Consider the following 16,624-nt stretch of genomic DNA (forward strand, 5'->3'; position numbering starts at 1 on the left):
CAAGGTCATGCCTTACAGGGGTGCTTGCTACTATATGGTAACTGGCTGCCATAATTGGATATTCTATCTAAGAGGAACCTCAGTGCAAGATACAGAGCAAGTCACCAGACCATGGGGTTCAAAGAGCTGAGAGAAAAGGACGGTAGTTATTGTGGCAGGAGAAGTGATGAGCTCAGTCATTAGTACAGCTGAGTCATCAATGTGGAAAACAGTGGACTCTCACTATAGAAGGGACAACCAGAACTGTCACTAAGTTCACAGAACAGATGCTGGCCTTTTAGAACTGTAATGTATCCTGAGCAAGACTGCAGTTTGGTAAGGCCTGCCCTAAAGCAGCTGATGCTTTTTCTTGCCCTTTCTTACTTTCCTTTGGGTATTTACTATAATTCTCCACTAACTGAAGAAATATGAACACAGTATATTCCTTGCATAATAATATAGTCCAACAGAGATGAGTTAATTATTTCAATATCTGAGGGTCTCTTGGGCAAATAAGAGTCACCAGTCTTTGTTTTCTCTCCTTATAGTTTCCTCTGGAAAGAATGAGAAGAAATTGATATAATATAGTCTAAAAAATGTAGATCAGTTATATGGGAGTTGTACCATGACAGATACTTCCAAGGGAGGATGTGAAAACATCTATTCCGGAAAACTTTAAAAATAGTCTTCTCGTCTATTCAGGGGTGGTTTCCATGAGATACTGCCTGAAGGCACAATGGTTCCCAACTGCGGTTTCATAGACCTGTCTGGTCCCTTAGGAAGTTTTCACTGTCATCTACAGAGTGAGGGAGAGAAATAAAGACATTGGTCTCTCTCTCTCTCTCTCTCTCTCTCTCTCTCTCTCTCATCTCTGAGCATCAGTATTAGATTGCTTATCATCATTTCTTAAGACAGACTACTACTTTTATTGATGTTGAAGTATCCATCCTTTATAAGATCATGGTAATGGTAGGTGATAGTCGATTGTAAAGTTCTTTTTTCTTTTTAAAATAGCCTTAACTGGCAAGATATAAAGTTGGCAACTATTTCTCAGTTTCATTTTTTTTATAAACTTTATTTTATTTATTTTTGGTATGTGCCCCTAGCAAGAACCAAGCCCGGGGCTCTCTGGTTCATGGGCCAATGCTCTAACTGCTGAACCAAACCAGCCAGGACTCAGTTTCTTTTTTTTTTTTTTTTTAACGTCATTTATCTGAGAGAACTAAATACCTAAAAACCATCAGCTCAAACAGCCTCTTAATGTCTCTGCTGTCTAGGTTTAAAGTCTTGAGATAAGAGAAAATCAAAAGGACCATGAAGGCAGGATGATTTTTTATTTAACCTACCAAAGTAACAATTTAATTGAGTCTAATCATCTGAGACATAAAAGATAATAAGTGGCAATGACTTTAAGTTAAAATTTTGCAGTTTGTAAGTGGAAACAATGGTATAAATGTCAAATCCAAAAACATGGCCCGAAGAACCCCACACCAAAGGTCACAGTTAGAAGGCAATGTTCAACTCTGGAGACAGTTACAAGTCAGACAGTGTGTGATTCCACTGGTGTGCAGCCATCATGAAAAGGGAACTAAAACCGTTTGAAGCAAGAATGTGTCAAAAGGGGACTCTAAACAGGCCCAAAGGGAGTGTTTAAATGAAAAAAAAAAAAAGCCTTAGATCCTTTAGATAGAAGAAAACCCATAATTATTCTAAATACAAATTAATATTCAACTACTACTTTCTGTTTTGTGACCATCAAAATGCTATTTACAGACAATAATTTCAACATACCCAAGGCCTCTGCCAGGCCCCAAACCTTCTGTCCATAGATGTCGGTCTTGTTCCAAGCAAATGTATAGACGAGATTAACTGCAGCAGGAAACCACTTCTGGGTGAGTCGCCCTTCCACAGCTACCGTGAGGTGAACTTTAATCATCCCTATGGGAATGGTTGAATGTGTCAGAAGGATCCGTAGCAGGGTTTTATATCCAGGGGTACGGCTGCTCAGGTAACTCAGCCTCACAAAGCTGGAAGGAATGAGGATCTCCTCCTGTACAACCTGAAAGATGAAAGTCAAATTGGCTCTTATAAGTGCTCACAGGTAGACCAGAATACTGCATGCTTTGTTGGCTTAGACAGAAACAGGCCAGAGAGGAGAGCTTAAAGGAAGCTATGGATGTCAAGTCACTTCTTCTAGATAATCTTTGTGAGGCTGTGTGACCATAGGTTTCAAATTCTGCACTGTCTCAGTATAGGAACAAGACATCCAGCCAACACTGAGGATTGTTCTTTTTTCTCCTGTCAGGAAAGACTGTGAAAAGTACAATTTCAGTTTTCCAACATTGTTCCAAAAACTGCATAGCAGAAGTAAGAGATCATGCTGCTGAATGTCAAGCAATTCAGTGACACGGCCTCCATTAAGTGGTCTTTTTCTTGTATTTACCTATACACGAAATCTTGTTTGATGTGTTAAGTCACATATCATAAAACTATTGCTGTGATCCTTATTCAGGCTACATTACCTAAGAGGAAGGTCTCCAGAAGGAGGCCTAGCAAGTAATGTTTTATGACAGAGATTATAGATTCTTTACTGATGCTATCAAACTTGTCTTCTTTGGAGATTTGGAATAACCCTGAGGGCCAACTTTTTAATCAAATTTGGTTACATATTCCTCTATGCCTGGATGTACCTATAGCTGGGAAGTGTTTTTTTTTTTTTTTTTTTCCAAGTTGGCACGTGTGACTGAAAAGCAAATAACTTCCAATAACTCCTCTGCAAATTTTATACTAATTGTTGGTCCCAGAGTGAAAATACCACTTGGCTTCTTTAGTGAATTGGTATAACTTATTTGTTTATTAACACAGTTGGACTTAAACAAACAAAAGTGGTCACTAAAACTAAATTTTGCATTCCGTGACTTTCAACTTTAAAAATACAGCCCATCTTATTCTACACATTTAAGGTGACATGTACAATGCGGATGGATATTTTTGTGTACTCATTCATGTTTAGCTCAGAACCCTGTCCCTTCCTTTTTTTTCAAACTAGTGCACATAGTAAAACCAATTGATAAACATATGGTATCTCACATTGTACAGGATTTTTGGTCATTCTTTTCTTTGAGGGCACAAATCCATTTTGTCTACTCACTGCCCAGTTTTTCTTGCTCTACAATAGGTATTTGATACCAAAGTTGTCCATTGATCTGTCTTCTTAGATGGTGGCAGAAGCACAACAGAAATAAATAGCATGACACTTGCCACCTTAGTATCATTTTTCCCCAAGGAAACATGCAATCCTAACTCAGTTTGAAAACTTTTGTGCTGAAAGAGACCCATACTTCCTAATGACATCTATGAAGGAATTTTCATACCAGTAAAATGTACTCATTAAATACTGTCCTGTTTTTATTTCCTTTCTGAGGGAAAACAATAGAACAAACAGGAGTGGCAACCCTTTGGTCTCCTTTTTCTGTAGAGCACTATTTTTTGTGAAACTTTCTTTTTTTTTTTCTTCCCTACCTTTTTTATCTTTATCGTTGAATGTATTACAGATGTGCCCCCTTTTCTCCCCCATTGACTTCCTTTTCCCCACTCCCACCTCCCTCCTGTCCTCTTCACACTATGTCTGTGTCCATTGGTTATGCTTATGTGCATATAAGTACTTTGGTTTATCTCTTCTTGCTCCCCACCCCCTTTCTTCTGAGGTTTGTTAGTCTGTTCTCTACTTCCATGTCTCTGGATCTATTTTGATCAGCAGCTTATTTTGTTCATGATATTCCATAAATAAGTGAGATCATGTGGTACATGTCTTTTTCTGACTGGCTTATTTCACTCAGTATAATATGTGAGATTTTCTTAAGCAGTACATACAGGCACTACTACTAGAGGAATGGGGATGTTGTGATGGAAGAAAAATGAATTAAATCCTGGACCGTCCATTTACTTCTTCTTGAGTATATTTTTTTTGAATTCTGGATCTGTATGACTTATGAGTCCATGTTGGTGGTTCCACACTTTACTATCAATAACATGTTTCTATAACGTAGTGAGAGAATTGTATTATGGATGTTTGAATGACTTAATATTGAAGTAAAAATATTGAATGTTAAATAAAAAATTTTTTTCAGGAATCCTAAAATGTCAAAGTTCAAAAATGTGTTCCTCTGATTATAAAGCCTGAACACTCAAAAGCAAAGCTTTAAACATTAAAACTCATAGCCTTGAAAACTTCCATAACTAAACATAGTTAAAAAAGAGGAACTGTCAAGTCTTCTAAGAACAATGACAATGGATGCAAACTTGACAATGAAAGAAAACTAGATTTTTAAAAGAGCTTTCATTCCAGAAGCACAAATGGTCCCACCTTATTGATTATACTGTTATCACAATTGGGTCAGCTAGCTTTGTTTCTTAGAGCACAGTGTTCATTAGGTCAAGGTTTGGGGTTTAATTCTCATGGCAGCTAGTTCATCTTGCTTTCTTCCATAGTCGTATATAGCACCCTATAGTCCTGGCCAACCACTTTGCAAATGTGTGCCAGAGAGACTACATTTGAAGGCTTCTTTTGACAAATGAAGGACAGCGCATAATAGTACTGGCAGGAGTACCAGGAAAAGGACTCTAGCCATTATACATTGTTGAGCACCCCTTGCTGTTATAATTTTATATTTTCAAAGGCCAATACACTTACCTGCAGCTCAGGAACAATAGTTCCCCTCTCTGGACAGGACCCTCCAAAGGATGTGAGCGGTGAAGGAAGCACAATAGGATTTGGACTAATAAAGTTGGAGATATCGCAGGACGGTGGGTCTGATACAACTCTCTGCATGATTACTTTCTCCACCACAATAAACTGATTCCAAGGCAACCAGAGTGTCCTCTTCTCAGACAGGAAAGGTGAGCGATCAAAGATTAATATGACAGAGATACCACCGATGGCTACAAGGTCAAAGCTGAGAAGGAAAATTAGAAGACATCTTTAACCAAATGAACAACCAAAATAAAAGTAAGAAATAGGTTATTTTAGTGTACTTTCCTTCTTATGGGACTCAACTATAACCATTCTTAGTCTCTATTTTATAAATTTCCCCTAGCTCAGTATTCATTCCGTGGATGATTTCTTTCCACTATCCGGTAGACTTCTGAGAAAAAAAAAAAATTCCTATCACCACTTGATATGCACCCGGAATTTTTAAGTCAATTTAATACTATCTTAAACAAAACTACTACATGTATTTCTATAAAGTCAAATATGACATCACTGCTACCCTTTGTGCTAGAGATAACTAACTGAAAGGTTACCATTTCACATTCAGCAGCATCTTTAATCTAACTTATTATTCATCCTCCAAAAAAATTTCTATAATGCAACTCAAGAAAAGTAAGAAGCCATAAGGTTAAATATCTTATTTAGGATCACAAACATAGTATCAGAAACCTGATGATATCTTTGAGATGACATTTAAAGAAAGATGGCAGTAGAGGAAAATTGTTCAGTGAAACAATATCATGCCTGAACCCTGAACATCTGGCTACCCTCTTTGGCTACTGATTCTACTTGAATTCTAGATTTAGGATTTCTGGTTCCCTCTAGAAAGCCTCTTGGTATTTTTTTTTTGTAAGACAGCCTGTAATTGACTCTGTCCATCTCCAATGACAACTCTTTCCTGATCTCTGACAAAGCAAGTCTACCTCTCCTGTAAGTGCATCTCTAACATAACTCTTGCACTGGAGCATAACAGATTCAGGTTTTAGTTTATTCTGTACTAGATGGTTCTACCTTACTTCTCTTTAAAGTATAATGATAATATACTTGAAAGTATTCAATAAGCATAAAATACTATATAAAAGTAATATAATTATAAATTATCATTATATCTTAAAAATGGATAAAGGGCAATATGTGCTCCTTAATATTCAAAGCAACTTGAATCCACATGAGAGAGGTGTAACCAATTCCCTGTATTCAAAAAGATATTTCTGTAAAATACTTTTTAAATGACAATAACCCTGATAAGTAATCAAATTTAATTATGGATAGCTCACTACTCCCTTCATATGACATTTATTGTATTTTTCACAGTATTACCAATCGTGTCTTGTTGCAGGAATCTTCCAGATAAATGGACAGTAACAAAAGATTGATAATAACCATATAGTCTATTGTTGCTTTTTCAGGTAAGCAACTGTAATATTAAGGCAATTTTCAAAAAGAGTATTTGGAGAACTACATCAGCTATAGAAAATTATCTAAGTTTAAACTAAAAAAAGAAAACCCAAACCGCTTATGGTTTAAGACAGAGAGGCTGAATTCATAATACAGGAGCAGTTTAAGGCAAGTATAGTGGGGAAAATCCAACATTATTTGTCAAGAGACCTTCCCTCTAGTTCACATTCTACATTGATTTGACTCTGTGCCCTTGGGCAAGTTTATTTGCTTCACCCAAACCTTAGCTATTGACTCCTTAAAACTGAAGTACTTATTTATTTGAAAACAAAAACAAACACAAACACACAAAAAACAAAACAAACTATCCAAACAAAAACATATGTACTGGGAATTGTTCTCTACTTCTAGAAAGATTAAACAGGAAAGACAGGCTTCTTGTTTTGTAGAAAGAATGTGGTTTTGGCTTCATACGCACCTGTGTTCAAATCCCAGCTCTGCCATGTTAACTTTGTGTCTTTGGGCTAGTTATTTAATATCCATGAGTGTTAGTCTCCTCATTAGTAAAATGGGCTAATACAATCTATCATTTAGCTACTACTGTAAAGGAGTAAATGATGTAAAGATTTAAGAGTCAAGTCCTGGTTGGTGTGGCTCAGTTGGTGGAGCCTTGGTCCATGCACTGAGAGATTGCTGGTTCAATCTTGGTCAGTGCACCTGCACGGGTTGGGGGCTAGCTGATTGATATTTCACTCTCACATCGATGTTTCTCTCTCTCTCTCCTACTCTCCCTTACTCTTGCTCTCTCAAAAGCAATAAAAACATATTTTTTTAAAAAGACGAGTCAAGCATATGTAAGGACTTAACAAATATTAACTTTTCTCTCAAATCAGATGTACTGATCTATTAAATTTACAGAATTTTTCTCTTATAGTTTAAGTGAACTCTAAGCCAGCTTTTGATTGTCTCCATAAACAGACACTGACTTTTAAATTTTCCTGGAAACTTCCACTAGGCTTCCTGTGATGGCTTGTTTTCTGTGTCAACTTGACTAGGCAACAGTACTCAGTTATTCAATCAAACACTAATCTAGGTGTTGCTGCCAAGGTATTTTGTAGATGTGGTTAAATTTAAGTAAAGTAGATTACCCTTGATAATGTGGGAGGGCCTCATTCAATTAGTTAAAACTGAAGTTTATCTGAATAGGAAGGAATTCTGTCTCAAGACTACAGAGGTAGCATCAGTTCTTTTCCATGTGATTCCAGTCTTCCAGACTCCCCTAATTTTTGGATATGCCAGTCCTCAGAATCACATAAGCCAATTTCTTGAGATATCTCTCTCTCTCTCTCTCTCTCTCTCTCTCTCTCTCTCTCTCTCTCAAAGTTTTGTTTCTCTGGAGAACCCTGACTGATTTCTCCTCTTCTCACCTAGCGCTTATATACAGTATACGCTGTCTGGTTAACTCATGCCATGGAGGTGGAAGGTGGATCTGTGGCCAAAATTCATCTGAACCATTCCAATGTCAAATAAAATGTTCTCTGAATAACTAATTCTTTGGGATTTCCCGCACCACAAATGATCTTTATTGTAGTGGGTCATTAAGAACAGACTATAAAGACATATGAGAGAGAAAGAGAGTATAAAAGACCCAAGGGAGAGGACATATTAGTTAGGAGGCTGTTGTCAATCCATAATAGATCAGACCAATCCTATAGATAGATGGGAGACTACGGAAGCCTGTGTAAATGTTTTCCTTTGCCTTATGGTATCCATCATGAACAAACTCTTCCTTGAGGAGAATCAGAGGGAACCCTCTCTTCATCTTATAAAGTCCTCCAAACAAAGTCCTCCAAACAAAGTTCTTGAGACCTTTAATGCTTCTCAAGAGTCATGTATTTGGCTTATTGCCATCTGAAATATTTATAAACAGTTTTCTGTTTATGATTATGGTAAATCATAAGAAGACAAGAGCCAGATTACTTGAGTTCAACTTTTGGGCTCTACCCTTATTAGCTATGTTAATTTGGATAAGTATTCTCATCTGCCAAATGGGGAGGATGATAATAATGACTCCAAGTTCATAAAGTTGTTGTGAGCATGAGAGAAAATAGCATTCATGTAAATACCTGGTGTATAGTAGATACTCATACATATTTGTTTTTCATTTAGAATTGTCTTTTTTCCTTTTCTGATACTTTGGCCCTTCCCAGTCTACATCATCCATTCTTACTTTTAGAGGGTCATGTAGCCACTTCCATTCTTTCCTCTGCTTTTTATACATCACTTTGGTTCCATAACCTAGACTTTTTCTGGTTCTCTAGAGAAAGTTGTCAACTAATTTGTGCAAATGGATGATAATGGGAGTAGTTATTTCCATATCCCACATAACATATTTGCATTTAACAGGGATTTTGAGAGAGTCAATAGCTTAACCCAAAGAAATGATCCCTTTGTTGGGAACTAAAGGAACAGTGGCAGACCAGTAGGATTGAAAAATGGAGACAGAGGGTCTTTCATATCTGTCAGCATCTTTCATATCACACTCTCACTTAAGAAGTATCTAAATGCTAATCTCAGGCTTTCTATAATCGTTTTGGCCTCAGGTCTAACTTCCTTATGATATTCTACTCTGAAAGGTACTTACTCAATCTGAGGTAACAACAAGCAGATACATATAAATGGAAACTCTCATCACACTGTCACATTATGCCCAAGAGATGACAACAGAACAGTCTGGTTGGCATTTGGAGAACATATTTTGAATGCTGACACCCTTTGTGGGGCCTGAGGGAAAAGTTATTGCCAGAGGGCACTCTGGCTAGTAGCTATCATCTACATAAACCTAGTTATCACAGTGAGCTCAGGGAAGAGGACCTTGGCATTTTACTTAAAACTAAAAACACACAAAATATCCTTCTTTAATGTTTTCTATAAACTGGAAACAAATTTTTAGACTTTTTAGACATCAAGTTTCTTATACATTCTCTTGTGAATATCAAATAATTCACTGAAAACTTTGTACACAAGCTAAAAAACCCTGAGGGCCCATCAGTTCTCCATGAGACTACAAATGCTCCTGATGGCATATTCTTTTTTAAAAAATAATAAATTTATCACTTTCTGGAACATGGTAGAACATGCTGGCAAGGGAGAGGCCAGTTTTGTGTACCAGTTACTGGTGAGTAAACTACTGAAATTCTATCATTCAATCTAATTGGGAAATTGGGAGAAAGGTCCATTTGAATTACTAATGAGATGATTATAGAACATTTGAAAGGAAATGTAGTTTGTATTGCTCATGTATACACGTGTAAGCAATATATATGTGTGAGTGTGTATGGGGGGTGTGTGTGTGTGTGTGTAGATGTGTGTGTGTGTGTGTGTGTGTATGTATTTTCAGACTACCTGTATCCAGAATAGCTCTTCTGAGCTCATTATAAAATATAGATGGCTAGTTTGTAAATAATATAATTTATATAAAAAATTATTTAAGACTTTACTAAAGTCTTAAAAACTGTTTTTGCGGAGGTTAAAATTCTTCCTTGTTATCTTCTTTAACTAATTTTTGTTAGAATTTTCTTGACAAGCAGTTGAAAAAAAAATCAGCATAGCCCAAGTTGAACAACTAATAATTCTGAAGTAGTTAGGAATTGATTGCAGGTTCTTGAAATGAGATAGTTTCTCACACTGTGATAAAGCTCCAAGCCAACTGGTCTCTTTATGTGAATATTAAAGAGGCTTGTTAGGAGTATGTCATTTTAAGGGTAGCCACTTGTAGACTAGGGCACCTCAAAGCCATTACTACAATGTTCCTGAGAGTCATAAATAAATATCTTTAAGCTGGACTCATGGGCCTATTGACTCAAATATTCTAAACAAATATCTGTCTAGAGGGCAACATCAAAAATATTTTTGTGAGCAAATCCATTTCCAGGAGGAAAATATTTTCCCTAGTGTTAGTGTTTTGCTTCCCAGGTCTCAGAGAAACTTCAGAAGCCCTGAGAGAGCAGCCTTGTAGTTGGTAATTAATGTTAAATTACTATGGTTATATAGACACCAAGGGCAATTGGTTAGGCTGACCATGCTTGTCAACCAGTTACAGCCACTAGTAAAATAGGCAGTCTAGGAAGGATGCATTTTTAAAAACCGTCTTAATGTCATTGAAATCTATACTTTTCGAAGAAACATTTTGGACACATTCATTTCTAAATTAGTTTGAGATTGTCATAGAACAGCCTGAATGCTCAATGGCTCCCTCTTTACTACCTGCATCATCTCACTGAATGTGGTAACTGGGTTCATAAGAGGAATTAGATGAAGGCTAGAAAACTTTCCACATGGCCAGGATTTCAAGAAGACTTGAGAGCATGAGCACAGGATTGGAAGATGAATTTGGTTTGATTTTGGTGGAAAATAGAGGAAATAAATATCAACAATGACTTTTTGAAATACAGCTAGAAGATAGACTTACAAACATTATATCCCCCAGAGCCAGGTTTCACTCATGTCTAGAAGTCAGTATTTGGCTCCCATAATGATCAGAAGCAATATTGACCTACCTTCCATCTTGTCGGCTGATGGTAAACCCATAATCACTGTGGTGCAAGAAACTAACATTCACCCCTACGAGAGGGGTTCCATCTATAGCCACCACTTGTCCTCGAATCACACAAACACGCCTGCAACACAAGATCAAAAGTAAATATAAAATCATGTTAAAATTAGATTCTAGAAGCCAAGTTGGAGAAACTTTGGAAAATGCAGTGAAGTATAACAAAGAAACAATTTCAGGGGATGATGTGTGTATCTCTTTATACCCATCAAAATTGGGATTGTACTTGGTATAATTCTGTAATCAAATATTTTTAAGTTAACAGTATATTATTAACACTGTCTAATGTAATTATAAATTCCTTAATATAGCTTTCTGTTATTATATAAAATAACTTATTTCTTAGTTGTAGGAGGATATTTTTCTGTTCTTAAAATTAATATTAATTATATTACATAATACATAAATACATTGTAGACATGACAAAAATCCCTGCTGACCACCTCCCTCCCAGGTCCTGCTCTTCTCCCCAGAAGTAATCAGCAGTATCATTTTGTTATGTGCATTTTCGTTGCATTTACATACATAGGTGTGAATATTTTTAAGGCTCTTGGTACATATTGGTACAAGTTGCTTCACTGAAGTAATAATTTTCTGTAATACCTAAGCAGACTTAGTTGGGTGAACTTTAAGAGTTAAAGTCTGCAAAAAAAGATATGGTCTCTGATTATTTCTTTTTTTTTTTTTCTCCATTGATTTTTATTTTTATTTATTTATATTATTATTTGGTACAGGTCTTTCTCCTTTTTCACCCCATTGACAACCTCCTCCACATCCCCCACACCCCGTCCCCAGCTTTGTTGTCCATGTACATTGGTTAGGCATACATGCATATAAGTTCTGTGGTTTATCACTTCATTCCCCTCAACACCCCTTTTCTGAGGGTTGTCAGTCTGTACCTTACTTCCACGTCTCTGGGTCTACCCTATTCATCAGATTGTTATGTTCATTATATTCCACAAATAAGTGAGATCATGTGGTATTTGTCTTTTTCTGCTTGGCTTGTTTTGCTTACGATAATACTTTCCAGGTACCTCCAAGTCATCTCAAAGGATAAGAGATCTTTCTTTCTTAGAGCTGCATAGTACTCCATTGTATATATGTACCAAGGCTTTTTTATCCATTTGTCTACTGATGGACACTTGGGCTGTTTCCAGATCTTAGCTATTGTAAATGGTGCCGTTACAAACATGGGGGTACATATATTCTTTCTGATTGGCGTTTCAGGCTTCTTACGATATATCCGAGAAGTGGGATCGCTGGGTCAAATGAAATTTCAAATTTTAATGTTTTGAGGTAACACCATATTGTTTTCCATAGTGGCTACACAAGTCTGCATTCCCATCAACAGTGTACTACAGTCCCCTTTTCTTCACACCTTCACCAACACTTGTTTGATAATTTGTTGATGGCGGCCATTCTGACAGGTGTGAGGTAATACTTCATTGTTGTTTTAATTTGCATCTCTGTGATGATTAGTGATGTTGAGCATTTCTTCATATATCTCTTGGCCATTTGCATGTCCTGTTTGGAGAGGTGTCTATTCAGCTCCTCTGCCCATTTTTTAATTGGGTTCTATGTCTTCCTTCTGTTGAGTTGTATGAGTACTCTATATATTTTGGAAATTAAACCCTTATCTGATGTATCATTGGCAATGATGCTCTCCCATACAGTGGGTTGCCTTTTCATTTTCGTGGTTGTTTTTTTTATTTATTTTTTTGCTGTGCAGAAGCATTTTAGTTTGATGTAGTCCCATGTGTTAAGTTTTTCCTTTGTTTGTGTTGCCTTAGGTGACGTATCAGTGAAAATTCTGCTACGTATGATGTCCAAAATTTTATTGCCTACATTTTCTTCTAGGATTGCTATGGATTCATGGGTCACATTTAAGTCTTTTCTCCATTTTGAGTTTATTTTTGTGTATGGTGTAAGTTGATGGTCTAGTTTCATTTTGTTGCATGTAGCTGTCCAATTTTCCCAACACTATTGATTAAAGAGGCTGTCTTTACTCCATTATATGCTCTTGCCTCCTTTTCAAATATTAATAATGTCTTGGGTCAATTTCTGGGTTCTCTGTTATGTTCCACTAGTCTATATGCCTGTTCTCGTGCCGGTACCAGGTTTTTTTGATTACAGTAGCTTTGTAGTATAACCTGACATCTGGTATTGTGATCCCACTTACTTTGTACTTCTTTTTCATGATTGCTGTGGCTATTCAGGTTTTTTGTTGTTCTTGTTCCATATGAACTTTGAAGTATTTGTTCTAGTTCTGTGAAATATGTCGTTGGTATTTTGATGGGGATTGCATTGAATCTATGGATTGCTTTCGGTAGTATGGACATTTTAATTATACTACTTCTTCCAATCCATGAACAAAGTATGTGCTTCCACTTTTTTATATGTTCTTCTATTTCTTTTTTCAATGTCCTGTAGTTTTCTGCAAATAGCACCTTTACTTCTTTGGTTAAGTTTATTCTAGGTATCTTAAACTTTTTGCTGTGATGGTAAGTGGGATTTTTTTTTCAGTTTCTCTTTCTGTGAGTTCATCATTGGTGTACAAGAATGCCGTCAATTTCTTGACATTAATTTTGTATCCTGCTACTCTGCCAAATTCATTTATTAAGTCTAGTAGATTTTTGATGGAGTCTTTAGGGTTTTCTATGTATAATATCATGTCATCTGCAAATAATGACAGTTTCACTTCCTCCTTTCCAATTTGGATCCCTTTTATTTTTTCTTCCTGTCTGATTCCTATGGCTAAAACTTCCAGTACTATGTTAAATAAGAGTGACAAAAGGGTGCATTTCTGTCTTGTTCCTGTACTAAGGGAAATTCTTTTAGTTTTTTCCCATTAAGTATGATATTGGCGGTAGGTCTTTCATATACAGCCTTTATTATGTTGAGATATGATCCCTCTATTCCCACATTACTGGGCATTTTTATCAGAAATAGATGCTGGATTTTTTCGAATGCTTTTTCAGCATCTATTAATATGATCATGTGATTCTTATTCTTCATTTTGTTTATGTGGTGTATTACACTTATTGATTTGCAAATATTCTACCAGCTTTGCATACCTGGGATGCATTTCACTTGGTCATGGTGAATAATTTTTTTGATGTATTGCTGGATCCGATTTGCTAGTATTTTATTCTGGATTTTGGCGTCTATGTTCATCATGGATATTCACCTGCAGTTTTCTTTCTTTCTAGTGTCCTTTTATGGTTTTGGAATTAAAATTATGCTGGCCTCATAGAATGAGTTTGGAAGTATTTCTTCTTCTTGAATTTTTGAAATAGTTTGAGGAGAATGGGTATTAGTTCTTTTTTGAATTTTCAGTAAAACTCCCCTGTGATGTCATCTGGGCCTGGGCTTTTGTCTGCTGGGACAGTCTTGATTACCTCTACAGTTTCCTTAGTTGCTATTGGTCTGTTCATGTTTTCTATCTCTTCCAGGTCCAGTTTTGGGAGACTATGTGTTTCTAGAAATTTGTCCATTTCCCTTAGATTGTCGAATTTGTTGCCATATAATTGTTCATAATATTTGTTAATAAGCTTTTGTATTTCTGTGATATCAGTTGTTACTTCTCCTTTCTCATTTCTGATTTTGTGTATTTAGGTTCTCTCTCTTTGTTTCTTTGTCAGTCTAGCTAAGGGTCCATGAATCATATTTATCTTTTCAAAGAACCAGCTCTGTTTCAATGATCCTTTGAATTGTCTTTTTGGTTTCAATGTCATTTATTTCTGCTCTGATCTTTACTATTTCCTTACTTCTACTTGCTCTGAAGTTTTCTTTTTGTTTGCTTTCTAGTTCTTTAAGTTGTGAGGCAAGATAGTGTATTAGACATTTTTCTTGTTTCTTGAGGTAGGCATGTAGTGCTATAAACTACCCTCTCAGAACTGTTTTCGCTGCATCCCATAGATTTTGTGTTGTTGTGTTTTTTTGTGTTGTTGTGTGTTCATTTTTTTTGGTTTCCAGGAAGTTTTTAATTTCTTCCTTGATCTCCTCGGTAACCCATTCATTGCTTAATAACATGCTATTTAGCCTCCATGTGTTCAAATGTCTTTGCATGTTCTTGTTGCAATTGATTTCTAGTTTCATGCTGTTGTGATCTGAGAAGATGCTTCATATGATTTCAATCTTCTTGAACTTGTAGAGATTTAGTTTGTGTCCTAAAATGTGGTCTATCTTTGAAAATGTCCCATGTGCACTTGAGAAGAATGTGCATTCTCTAGTTTTGTGTTGTTATTCTCTGTAGATATCTATTAAATGCATTTTGTCTAGTGTTTCATTTAGAGTCTCTGTTTCCTTGCTAATTTTTTGTCTATAGGATCTATCTAGTGATGTCAGCAGGGTGTTCAAGTTCCCTGCTATGATTGTATTGCTCTCAATTTCTCCTTTGAAATCCTCCAGAAGATTTTTAATATATTTTGGTGCTCCTATATTGGGTGCATGTATGTTTATCAAGGTTATAGCTTCCTGTGTAGATCCTTTAAATATTATGTAGTGGTCTTCTTTGTCTCTAGTTATGGCCTTCATTTTGAAATCTACTTTATCAGATATGAGTATTATCACACCAGCTTTCTTTTGCTTTACATTTGCTTGGAAGATTTTTTTCCATCCCTTCACTTTCAACCCGTGTGAGTCTTTTATTGTGAGGTGGGTCTCTTGTAAACAACTATATATGTGTCATTTTTTTTATCCAATCAACTACTCAGTGTCTTTTTATCGAAGCATTCAATCCATTTACATCAAAGTGATTATTGATATGTACTTATTTATTGCCATTTTTGTTTAGTGTGGTTACATTTTTCATCCTATTTCTTCTACTAATTACAGCAGTCCTTTTAACATTTCTTGTAGTGCTGGTTTGGTGCTAATGTATTCCCTTAACCTTTTTTTTTTTTTTTTTTTTTGTCTGGGAAGCTCTTTATTTTACCTTCTATTTTGAATGACAGCCTTTCTGGGTAGAGTAGTCTTGGATTCAGATCTTTGTTTTTCACGAACTTGATAACTTTGTTCCATTCTCTTCTGGCCTGTAGTGTTTCTGTTGAGAAGTCAGCTGAGAGCCTTATGGGGTTCCCTTTGTAGGTAACCTGTTGTTTATCTCTTGCTGCTTTTAGGATTCTCTCTTTGTCTTTAATTTGTGGCATTTTAATTACTATGTGTCTTGGTGTGGGCCTGTTTGGGTTCTTCTTACTTGAGGCTCTCTGTGCTTCTTGAACTTGAATGCCTTCTTCCTTCCCCAAATTGGGGAAGGTTTCTGTCACTATTTCTTCAGATATATTCTCTAACCCGTGCTCATTTTCTTCTTCTTCGGGGACTCTTGTGATGTGAATGGTATTACATTTCCAGTTGTCCCACAGTTCTCTTAAGCTGTCTTCCTGTTTTTTAATTGTTTTTTTCCTTTTGGTTTCCTGATTGGTTGATTTTTTTCTACCCTGTCTTCTAATTCACTGATCCAGTCCTCAGCTTCCTGTACTCTGCTGTTTAGACTTTCCAATGTGTTCTTTATTTTTCATATGGTATTCTTCATTTCTTCTTGGTGGTTTTCTATTTATAATTGGTTGATTTTTTTATGTTTTTATATCCCTACCCATGGTGTTGACGTCCTTATTTATGCTGTTGAGCTTCCTCATGATTATGGCTCTGAATTCTAGCTTTGTTAACTTGCTTAACTGCATTTCATTTTTCTCATCTTTCATAGAGGTCTCTTGTTCTTTTATTTGGTATTTGTTTCTTTGTTTCACCATTTTGACTCTCTCGGTGGGTTTTGGAGCCTGCCAAATTTTCCCTGTGGGTGTTGGAATTCTGCTATTTGTGGCTCCCTCTCTTGGGTTGGGATGAGCATGGCAGGACCCACCTTA

The 16,624-nt window shown here is 36.2% G+C and overlaps 1 protein-coding gene across 3 annotated transcripts in view; it reads right to left on the reverse strand.

Moving 5' to 3' along the window:
* The window catches only part of TENM1 (teneurin transmembrane protein 1), an 883,219-nt gene that overhangs the window by 213,494 nt on the left and 653,101 nt on the right, over positions 1-16,624 (reverse strand). For all 3 annotated transcript variants that reach the window (XM_036271240.1, XM_036271239.1, XM_036271238.1), the window contains exons 16-18: positions 10,708-10,827; positions 4,673-4,934; positions 1,771-2,038 (exon numbers count right to left, since the gene is read on the reverse strand). In XM_036271240.1, coding sequence (XP_036127133.1) covers positions 1,771-2,038; positions 4,673-4,934; positions 10,708-10,827 — 650 coding nt within the window. The remainder of the gene's footprint in view (positions 1-1,770; positions 2,039-4,672; positions 4,935-10,707; positions 10,828-16,624) is intronic.

The sequence above is a fragment of the Molossus molossus genome, unplaced genomic scaffold (assembly GCF_014108415.1).
Source record: "Molossus molossus isolate mMolMol1 unplaced genomic scaffold, mMolMol1.p scaffold_m16_p_2, whole genome shotgun sequence".
Lineage (NCBI taxonomy): Eukaryota > Metazoa > Chordata > Mammalia > Chiroptera > Molossidae > Molossus > Molossus molossus.